The sequence below is a fragment of the Anopheles ziemanni genome, chromosome X (assembly GCF_943734765.1).
Source record: "Anopheles ziemanni chromosome X, idAnoZiCoDA_A2_x.2, whole genome shotgun sequence".
Lineage (NCBI taxonomy): Eukaryota > Metazoa > Arthropoda > Insecta > Diptera > Culicidae > Anopheles > Anopheles ziemanni.
Genome location: NC_080707.1, coordinates 14983717 through 14994622, shown reverse-complemented (window position 1 = coordinate 14994622; position 10906 = coordinate 14983717). Strand labels below are relative to the sequence as shown.

Here is a 10906-nt window from a genome sequence, read left to right as displayed (position 1 = left end):
ATGCCAAAAATTCTGGATAGTGACATCGACTCACCTATTGCAAACCTGATCAAGCGCAGCGGGACGTCCACCAACGTCGACACCAGCCACCAGCAGCAGCAGCACCACCACCAGCACCATCACCGCGACCACCACCACCACCACAGCAGCAGCAGCAGCAACAGCAGCAGCAGCAGCAGTAGCAGCAGCAGCAGTAGTAGCAGCAACTGCAGCAACAGCAGCAGCAACAGCAAGCAGAGTGTGCACTTCACCAACGACACCAACACGACCGGTGAGAAGTCGGACGGCCCGTTCGATGCGCTCGGTGGCCATCACCAACAGCACCAGCAGCAGCAACAGCAACAGCAGCATCACCATCAGCCCCACCATTCCCACTCGCATCCACATTCCCACCAGCATCAACACCAGCACATCGTGCCCGGGGGCGGTGGTGGTGGTGGCGGCGGCGGCGGCGGCGGTAACTCCAACTCGTCGTCCGCGTCCTTCTTCTCGTCGGCGTACGGCGACGCCAAGGACGGGTCGAACGAGGGTGGCGGTGGCGGTGGCTATGCAAGCGTGGCACCCCAGCCACCAGCATCGGCGGTGGCGTCGGCGGGCGGTCAGCAGGTTGCGTCCGGTTCCGGTGCATTCTTCCAATCAACTTCCAACGCCTCGACCACGATCAGCACAACCAGCAGCACGACCGCCGCTACGAGCACCCTCGGCGGTGGAGGAGGTGGTGGTAGCAGCGGCCGGGGGAGCCAGCGGCCATCGGAGAAGGCGGGCGAGTCGTCCCGAGCCAAGAAGTACCGCCACCAGCAGTTCAGCAAGAACATCTACATCGGCACGAAGAACGCGGAAAAGTGGGACACGCTGCGCAACGTGCTGCTGTTCAAGAACGATGTAGAGTTCGTGTCCTTTTTGCTGAAGCTGGCTGAGAGCAACTGCTGGAAGAAGGAGTTACTGAATGGGTAGGTAGTAGCGGCAGGCTCGCCTTTCTTTTCCGAAGCATTTTGTAGCATCCCCACTTGATGTTACAACCGGTAGGCGGTTTTTATATAGCGAAGATCCAATCCGACATCGCTCACGGTCACTCACTAAGCTAGTCCAGTTGAGTATTTTGGGTTGCCTATCGGTTTAGAGTTCGGAACCGCCTAAAAGGACATTATAGGTTGGACGTTTGGCTGACGAGTTCATGGAGCACGTCGGTATACTCGGAAGAAGCTCAGAAATCCGCATGAGGCTAAGACTAAGTACTACCTACTTAGATAACATAGTCTACCTAGGGTATCTAAGTTCTAAGTATCTTAGCCTTAGTCTCCTTTCAATAATATCAAAATTCACAGCGTAAGGCAGGATCTGGATTGACTGAATAAGGATTGATTAGGGACTAATGGCCCTTGAAGTTTCCATCTCCGCATCTCGGATATCAATCACTTACGTGTGGCTGAAGAGTACGCAAGCAAGCTCGTGATATAGTGTGTGGTTTCAGGGAGGAACAGCAGGTTCCCGGATAGCCGAGCGGTAATGCCGGTTAGAAACTCTCCCCACAAGAGTTGGATTCCACCTTAGCAGCGTGTATGTTAGCTTCCCATCAGAGGTACGCAGGTCCGATTGACTATAACAAGAAGAAGAAGAAGATGACAGATTTTGGATTGATGACTTTTAAGGACTCTGAAGGTTCAAGAAGTCCTCCCCAAGGTTTAATGAGGTGGTTTTATTAATAGCAGTGGATGTGGTGACGTTTGCTCTTCTACACCTTATCAGGAAGTTCTGATCAGAAGTATGTGTTTACCCTTTGTGGAAAAAGTGAGAATAACATTCGGGAAGAGGAAGCACAATTAGAGTAGGCAACAAGTATCAGTAATTCTCTTTCGTTACAGCTTTCATGACGACACAATGGCACAACCAAAGACTTCGGCGACCGGCGGCAAAGGCGTGCGATCGAAAGCCGGTGGCAGAACAAAGCAGCAGCAGCAGCAGCAGGCAGCACCAACACCCCATCAACCGCTCGACCACGACCAGCAGCACGAGCAGCAGGTGTTGAAGCCACTGCTGCACCAGCGGCAGCAGTCGCTTCACTCGTCGAAGCGAAGCTCCAAGCCGGCGGCCGCCGAGAAGAAAACCAAAAGAGTACAATTTAATAAAAATGTAAATATTATCCATAAGGTGGACGATGGCGGTGCCGGCGCAACGCCGCTAGCCTATCGGGAGCGAGGGCTGGGGCGGCGGGGAACGGGTGGTGGCGCTGGCGACGAGTACGGTGGGGAGACGATGGCGGACGATGACGGGGGCGAGGATGAGGAGGAAGGCGAGGAGGAGGATGTGGAGGAGGACGACGAGGAGGAGGAGGACGAGGAGGACGAGGAGGGCGTAGCGGACGGGGTCGGGAAAAAGGCCGGGGTGGTGGTAGTCCCGCTGGTACCGAGGAAGCTCGCGAAGCACGAGGAAGACGACGACGTGGAGGACGAGGAGGACGATGACGAGGAAGAGGAGGAGGAGGACGAGGAGGGGGTGGAGGACGAGGACCGAAAACCGAAGTGCACTGAGCTGCTGCCCGGAGCGGCGGCGGCGGCGGCGGCGGCGGCAGCGGACACCGAGTTGAGCGTTGGCAGCCACGCGTCCTACCTGATGGAGGACATCGTCAAGAAGACGCTGCGCAAGGTACCGACACCGGGGCCGACAGCAGGGCTGCCCCAAACGCAGCCACCGCAGCAGAGCAACGAGGTGCAGCAGGACTCGATCAGCAGCACCATGGGCTCGGTGTCGGAGGACTCGCTCAACACGGAGACGGAGGTGCTCGACTACCGCATCGCGGAGAAGATCAAGACCGAGCTGGAGGAGAAGCAGAAGCTCGAGCGACGGTCGCTCAACTCGGAGGAGCTGCCAACCACGTCAAACTTCTTCGAGCAGGGCGACCTGGAGGTTGGCGGGGCGCCACCGGACGAGAAGCCACCGGTTCCACTCGGCGCGGCCAAGAAGGGACATGTGGCAGCTCGAGGAGCGGCCGGTGACGCAGGTCCCTATCCCGCCGGGGTGCGAAAACGAGGTAAGCGAGCTCACGCAGCGGGTGATGGAGGCCGCTCGGTCGACCTACACATCGAGTACGAGGAGCAGGAGTACCGGCCCGTCGGGCGGGGAGCTTCAGGTGAACCGCCGGAGAAGGCGGGCTTTGGCGGACCGGACGGAGGTACGCAGCTGTCGCTTCACCATCCATCGACACACCAAGCGCCGGTCCAGCGGCGGGCGAAGGGAGCGGGCGTAGCGAAGAACAAGGTGTGTACCGGGTGCAACGTCAAGCACGGTCTCGATCTGTGCCCGCTGAACGCGCCGCTACTTACGATCAATAACAAAATCGAGCTTAACCAGTGGTTGGAACAGAATGAGGAGTTGATCAAGAAGCACAAGCTGTTCCTCAAGCCGACCGGCAACCCGGACGATATGGACGACGAGATGGACGAGAACTACGACGATGACGACGACGACGACGGGGATGACGAAGACGACGACGACGAGGAGGGCGGAGGTGACGGTAGTCGGTGCAATGCGAAGATCGAGCTGTCACCCTCGTTCTCGGAGCTGTCCATACCGCCCGAGTTCGAGCTGCGCCCCTGTCCCCAGTCGATCTCCAACGGTGCCATCAGCAGTACAACGCACACCGAGCAGCAGCAGCTGCTCCAGCAGCCGCAACAGCATGACAGCATGCTACTGCTGCAGGAGCAGCATCACGAACAGAGCGACACCCTGCTCGACTCCAAACCATCTCTCGCACCTCCATTATCGTCGTCGACATCCGGGCTGGGTGGGCTGGCGGCGGGGGCGACGGTGGCGACCGGGGCGGATTCTGACACGCTCCCCAAAAGCCGAACCACTGCCGGGCACGGTCTTAGCATCTATACCACCACCTTCATATCCAAGTATACGAAAATTGGCCCGCTGACGGGGCAGGTGGTGCGCGAGACGGAAATACAGGACGACAGCACCATGCGCTTCATCTTCGAGACGTTCGATGGCTCCAAGTCGACCTACACCAGCACGGAGAACAAGAACCTCTCCAACTGGTTGCGCTACATCCGGCCGGCGCGGACTCGCGACCAGAAGAACTGCGTCCTGCAGGTGTACGATGGGAGCATCTTCTTTACCACCAGCAGAGACCTGGAGCCCGGTACGGAGCTGTTGTACTGGAGCGACGACAGTAACTCGGCTTGGGGCAAAAAGAAGATGGAAAAGACCAGTGAGTAGCAGATACAAGTGATGTACAACCATAGCTGATGTCAAACACCTTAACCCTTTCATTGCCTTGCAGATTGTGGTGGTTGTAATTTGAAGTTTGATCACCCGATCTACTACCGGACGCACTGTTCCGTGTTTCATGATCCCGGGTTCAGCCTGACGATTCGTAAGTACCACTGCAAGGTGTGCGGCGTGGCAGTGCTGGGCAAGGAGAACATCATGAAACATGCTGAGAAACTGCACGATGGCAAGGGTGCATACCAGTGTCAATTTTGTCAGAAGGTATGACGCTGAAGGATCAATCCGCACTCTGTGAATCCGCAACCGCTAACTCTCCTATATCTCCGTCATGATTGCAGTTCTTCCTGCGGCTAAACTACCTGGAAATGCATCGAACGTACGGCTGCAGTGCCAACCCGCAGCGGACGCGCCCCCTCTGCGACTTTTGCGGCCGGAAGTTCTGCCAGCCGCAGAAGCTGAAGGTGCACATCAAGCGCATGCACAGCGACATGGCGGACGTGCTGCGGGACTTCCAGTGCAAGCTGTGCTCAAAGCTGCTCGGGTCTCGGGCAGCACTGCAGCGGCACTCGAAGGAGGTGCACAGTCGCAACTCAGCCGTGGTCAGCTGCCCACGGTGCCAGAAGCTGTTTCAGAATCGGTCTAATCTTAAAATTCACATGCTCACCCATTCGGGCGTGCGACCCTTTAAGTAAATACCGTTCACATACTTTAGCCTCACTTAGTACTGTCCCTATCTGACAGTTGGTGTAATCGTTACCTATTGTTTCCCGATAAACTCTTTTCAGGTGCGCTGAAAATGAATGCACGGCTGCTTTTACCACCAAACAGTGTCTGCAGTTTCACTACAAGAAGGTCCACGGCTATACCCAGGAACAGATGCCAAAGATCGAACGAAGTGTGGCCTATACTTTCGATGCCTACTCTGGCGGTTTGAACGATGGCATGATCGGTATGTAGGCACTGACAGAACGTGGCGCATCAATCGTTGTACTACTTATTTCAACTGAAACCTACATTGTTTATTCTGAAACTCTTTTTCCCAGACGAAGTGCAGCGTCGCCAGCGGCACAAATCGTCCGCATCAGAGGACGGGGCGTACGGTAGTGAAAAGGTCGAAAGGAAGAAGCGTTCCCGCCATCACCTGAACCACTTCGACGAGCTCCATCAGGCACAGTTTCAGGCACAATTGGAGTTGCCACAGCATACTCCGGACCAGTCACAGAGCGTCACTCAAGAGCCCACTGAGCAACCGAAAAAGACCCCGCAGCACCTACAATCACCCCAGCTGGACTATCCAAACACCCCGCCATCTCAACAACGTCTTTCGATGACGCACCAATCAACCGCACAGCAGCACCAGCTGGGCCAGGTGCTGCATGATCCGGACGGGTTGTCGAAGGATGTCGAGTTGCAGCAGCAGAAGTTGTTGCGACAGCATCTGGCAGCCCACCAACCGGACGGACATCTTGACACGGATACCGAACCGGGTATCGGTGAACAGCATCCGAACCATCAACATGATCTCCACTCCAACCATGAGCACTCACCATTGGAGAATGCACAGGCAGCGATGCACAAGGGTGAGCACGACGAGCAGTCGCTGCACCACCACCACCATCACCACCTGCACCATCAGAATCAGCCACAGCTGGCCCGTCTACCATCGCCGTTCTCCAACAATCTGCTGAAGACAAAGAATATACTGGAATCGTTCAACGATCTCTGCCGGAACGAAAGCAACCTATCACTCCTGTCCACTAAGATCACCTCCATACTGAATAACAACCTGAAAGACATGGCGAAGGTGGCGGGAATCGGGTCCACGGTGAGCAGCAACGGTGGCAGTGTGGAAGACATACGGAAGAGCATCATGGACCAGCAGGGCCATATAGAGGAGGGCCGAGGCGACGGCCGGCTGGACGATATGCAACACCTTGTTGCGCCACTCGCGGATGAACAGACGAAGGCGAACTCAGGCAGTCTGAACGTCGGGCAGCTTCACCGGCAGCTAAACATATCAAACCAACTAGATGTCAACGCATCTGCCGGATCCCTACAGTACAAAGCGCACAGCAACGACGAAGGACTGAAGGGTGTTGGCGAGGTGGACGACGGCTTTGTCGATATGGCGTCATTGGCGAACAGTCTGAAGTACAAGGAGTACATCAACGGTGGGGCCAACACTGGCCTGGTGATAAGCAAGGGTAGCAAGAAGTGGATCAGCGATTCAGACCAGCTCCCCAGTGACGGGCAGCAGGGAGAACAGGCGGGCGTGATGCTCAGCACCGTTACGAGTCGAGATTTTCTCACCAAGCTGATCATGAATGGTAACGTGAACACGCCACCACCGAATGTGGCCGACGATGAGGAAGAAGACGACGATAACTCGACCATTCTGGATGTGGTAGACTCGAACAACCAAAACCAGCAGCAACAACAGCAACAGCAGCAACAGCAACAACAGCAACAACAAAACACACACAGTCAGATCCAACAGTATACATCCAACTTCACGGGGCTTAACCTGCCGGATCTGCCTTCGTTCCAGAGTCACGCATTTCAGGGACATTTCAACCATCAGACGTTGCTAGGTTCGTTTTACAACGGATCGAATGCGGCGGTCGGGCGCAACTCTATCAACACGATACCGACGTCGGCGAGCATGCTGGTCGAGGCAGCACTGAACTCGGTCAGCAACATCATAACCGAGGCGGAGATTAGCACAAACAACCAGGGCCAGGGTTTGCACCTCAGCCACATTGACCCCGGTAGTGGCGCCGACACAGACAACAACCTGTCGGCAAACTCGGCATTCAGTGCGGGCAACATCGACGAGTCGGTGGAAGAGATGAAGCTGCTAAAGTCGCACCACTTCTCAATGCAGATCAACTCCATTTCGGCACAGTACTCGGCTCAGTCGCCCGCCGATGCGGAAATCATTTCGATACGTGGAGCGGGCACTGGCACTGGTACCTCCAACACCGCGCCAGTTGGTCGACCCAAGTCGCGCGAGAAGATAGCCATTTACGAGGAGAACGAGATGCTCAGCTATGAGACACCACACATCAGCCAGCAACAGCAACAGCAGCAGCAACAACAGCAGCAGCAGCAGCAACATCAGCAGCAGCAGCAGCAACAACAGCAACAACAGCAACAGCTTCAGGCGGGAAATCAGCAGAAGCACCTGTCCTCGAGTGTCGACTCAGTACGCAGTGCACTATCACCGGAGCAATCTGGCGATTTCAGCTACTCCGCTAGTGCAGCTGCCGCGGTCGTTGCCTCCGGTAGACAGCAGCATCTCGCCTCCGGCTCGCCAGTGCGCTCTAGCTCACGTCAGATATACGCCGAGCACGATCTGATCTCGCCCGCCTCGACTCCCTCACTACCCCGGTACGACTTTGGTACGACCGACAACAACTACGGTGGAACGCGCCGGCAAGACGCCAACAAAACCATCAGCTCGCTCACGCTCGACACGTTCGACTCGAACCTGAAGGGAGCGCAGCACCACATGCAGCACCACCTGTCGAGCGACGAGGACAACAGCATCGTCATTGCGGAAAATCTGTCCGTTGGTGCGGCGCAGGCGGAAGAGAAGCTGAAGCTGGCTGCTTCCAGTAGCAGCGCCGCTAGCAGTGGCAGTGGCGCACCAGAGTTCATCCAGCATCCGAAGTACGGCGACAACAATGGACGCACGGCAATCGTGGGCTCTAGCCTGCCCGGTACCGCCGACATGCGCATCAAGTACGGCAACGACAGCACCGTCGACATGGTGGACTTTCAGCAGCGCAACAGCATCGGCGACTCGTCCGACTTCCAGGGGTTGGATATGTCGTCCCGCACCTCGGTTGCGGCCTACCACCATTCGAACTTCCAGCTGTCCGTGCAGCCCGGTAGCAATGTACACTTTAACCGCTACCATCACCATATCTACGACATACTGAGCGAGCGCGACCAGCAGCAACAGCCTCAGCAGCAGCAGCAACAACAGCAGCAGCAACAACAACAACAGCAACAGCAGCAACAGCAGCAGCAGCAGCAACAGCAGCAGCAGCAGCAGCAGCAACAACAACAACAGCAACAATCTCAGCAGCACCATCATCAGCAGCCACACCACCAACATCAGCAACAGCACCATCACCATCAACATCAGCCACAGCAACAGCAGCAGCAACAGCAGCAGCAGCAACAATCACAACAGCAGCAGCAAGAATCATTTCAACTGGAGCAAAGCCAGCTGCAGCATCTTGTGCAGCAGGACCATGTCCAGGACTCGGACGCCGACCAATCCGTGACGGTGGATCTGAGCCGCAGCTCGAACTATCTGGTGCAGTCTCCACCCACGCCGGCCATCTCCTACAGCGCCCACCACCACCCGGACATGATCCGCATGGTGTCGCTGGATCTCAGCTCCAACACCGGCTCGCACCACTCGGTGAATAACGGCTCGCACCATGCGTCGCGCCACGCCTCCTTCATATCCTCCCAGATACAGCCGGGCGATCACCATCGCCTGCTCGCCAGTGATCAGCTGTCCGTCACCAATCACCGGCTGCTGGTGAGCGACCCGGCCACCCATCTCATCTTCGAGCAGAACAACCGGCTGCTGTCGGACGCGACCGGCCAACCGGCACCACCGCCACCACCACCCGCCCCACGGCACGTCGTGTCGCCTACGCGCGGTTTCGGAGCCTACCATCACCATCACCATCACCACCATCACCACCAGGTCAGCTCGTCCAACTACCATCATCCGATGAAGCAGAACATCGCCTCGCCACCGATCAACCAGCACGGCTCCTCGGCCGCCGCATACCATCCATTCCCAACCTACTACTGAGCAGGTACTACTACTCAACGAGTCGTTATCCCCGCTGTCAGGCAGGTTTATCCAACGGAGCAACGACAAATAGAATGGAAGGATTACAGCCTATTGTTTGGTAGATGAATAGGAGCACATTTCGGTTCGCCGAGTACTGCTTGAGTGGAGCTGCCATTTTGTCTCTCCCGAGAGGCTTTTGTTTGGTGTTTGACCCGACGGTATCCAGATAGAAGGCGAAGTGGGATGGTTATTGTAATTTAGATGTTCTTCGTCGTTGGGTGAACGGGAAATCCTCCCGGCTCCCGGTACAGTGACGTCCGGTGTGAAGAACCAAGCTGAAACTCCTAGTAGTTCTTTGCATTAGGCCGTGAGCATTGATGTTGCAAAACGCTAGACGGAACCGTAGCACGAGCTCTCGCTGTTTCACGTACACACCACAGTGGTTTCCACCCTCAATTTCATGTGATCCGCATAAGGCATGCCATTGCTTACCATGTAAACCGAATCGACGGATTCTCCTGCGCCGGAAAGATCACCACAGCTCGCGTACGGCCATCGAGATGGCTCTCGTCATTTGAAACGAAAATCGAAGCAAGCGGAACCCTGGGCGCGGTCGAGGGGACGCATTAACGAATAGTACTACTACAACGGTCCCACCAAACGTTTCAAATTATTACACGCATCGTGCGGGAGCGCAGTAAACGATACTAAACTAAACTAAGCATACCATAGCAAGCACAAACAAAATTGCATGAGCATGTGTATAATTTGTTTAAGGATATTTTCAAAGCTAAAAGAAACCCGATAAGATCAACAGCATTCTGTATCACAGATCCGTAAGAATTAAAACAAAACAAATATATATATATAGATATATATAGATATATACATATGTACCAGTAAACGTCAAGTGTAAGATGTGCGGCACGTATTGGTTCTTCAAGGAACGAACTTCAAGAGAGGTGTTGCGGACAGCGAAAGACAAACACTCATAGAAGAAGAAAAAAAAGCACACACACACACACACACAGTGGAAACTCTCGTATCTTTCCTGGTTGAATAATCCCCTTCGAAACACAATGTTCAATGTTCAGGGTGTTTCAGTTAAGCTGAGATTTTGTCTGCTTTGGTTACCCGAGCAGCTGAAGACAGCTGAAAGTCGCTTTCCAACCCAATGCAGCGCGAATGTGCGAAGCGTAATGTGCCAAACAACCAGGACAACAAAGATATCCTGACGGACAAGACTTTATTTCACTTAGTCGGATAAAACTCAGGAAGGACCAAATGAATCATTCTTGTTTTATACATTGTATACATAACTCCGCATACGCAGCAGCAAATCAATGTCCAACGCGCACAAGACACCTGCTGGCTAGCAGGTCCCAGCGGCTCATCGTGAACCACGTGTTCGAGGGACGTTTGCGTGGAGAATGACTAAATTCGTGGTTCGCCGAGCGCAGCGTGCATTTGATGTTCGACTTCCAATTATCATTAAGAGAAAAACATTTCAGTGTTAGCATGTTACGTGTTCAGTGCCACTCCTTTAAACAGCCGGTCCCGAACCGGTGTCCTACCGTCGTGGACACAGTGTGAGCCACAGCTCGATGGGCTAACCCTCATCCCTAGTTTCTTTCGCTGACTCACATTTCTTATCCATTACTACAAATAGATCTTGTGTGTACTAACAATCAACCAATGAGAACAAACATAACGAAGGCATCCAGGCTGCAGAATTTTGTGCAGCTAAAGATGCACTGTAAAATCACACTCCTACAACAAACCATACATACACCCATAAACAAAAAAAAAAACAAACAAACCAACGGTAGCAGCGAAGGCGATATTGAAAAA

At 54.8% G+C, this 10906-nt stretch overlaps 1 protein-coding gene across 1 annotated transcript; it reads left to right on the top strand.

Annotated features, from left to right (window-relative positions):
- On the top strand, positions 1 to 9073 carry LOC131291142 (uncharacterized). The gene is made up of 10 exons (XM_058320334.1): positions 1 to 65; positions 192 to 317; positions 438 to 950; positions 1863 to 2400; positions 2521 to 4213; positions 4286 to 4494; positions 4572 to 4921; positions 5019 to 5182; positions 5277 to 7314; positions 7399 to 9073. Exons 1-10 carry the CDS (start codon positions 1 to 3, stop codon positions 9071 to 9073), a joined length of 7371 nt encoding a protein of 2456 aa, XP_058176317.1.
- The last annotated feature ends 1833 nt before the right edge of the window (positions 9074 to 10906 follow it).

Excerpts from the sequence above, each read along its gene's own strand:
- LOC131291142 (XM_058320334.1), top strand. The coding sequence starts at position 1 with ATGCCAAAAATTCTGGATAGTGACATCGACTCACCTATTGCAAACCTG. Across the intron at positions 951-1,862 it reads AAGAAGGAGTTACTGAATGG|CTTTCATGACGACACAATGG; the intron begins GTAGGTAGTAGC and ends CTTTCGTTACAG. Across the intron at positions 4,495-4,571 it reads AGTGTCAATTTTGTCAGAAG|TTCTTCCTGCGGCTAAACTA; the intron begins GTATGACGCTGA and ends TCATGATTGCAG.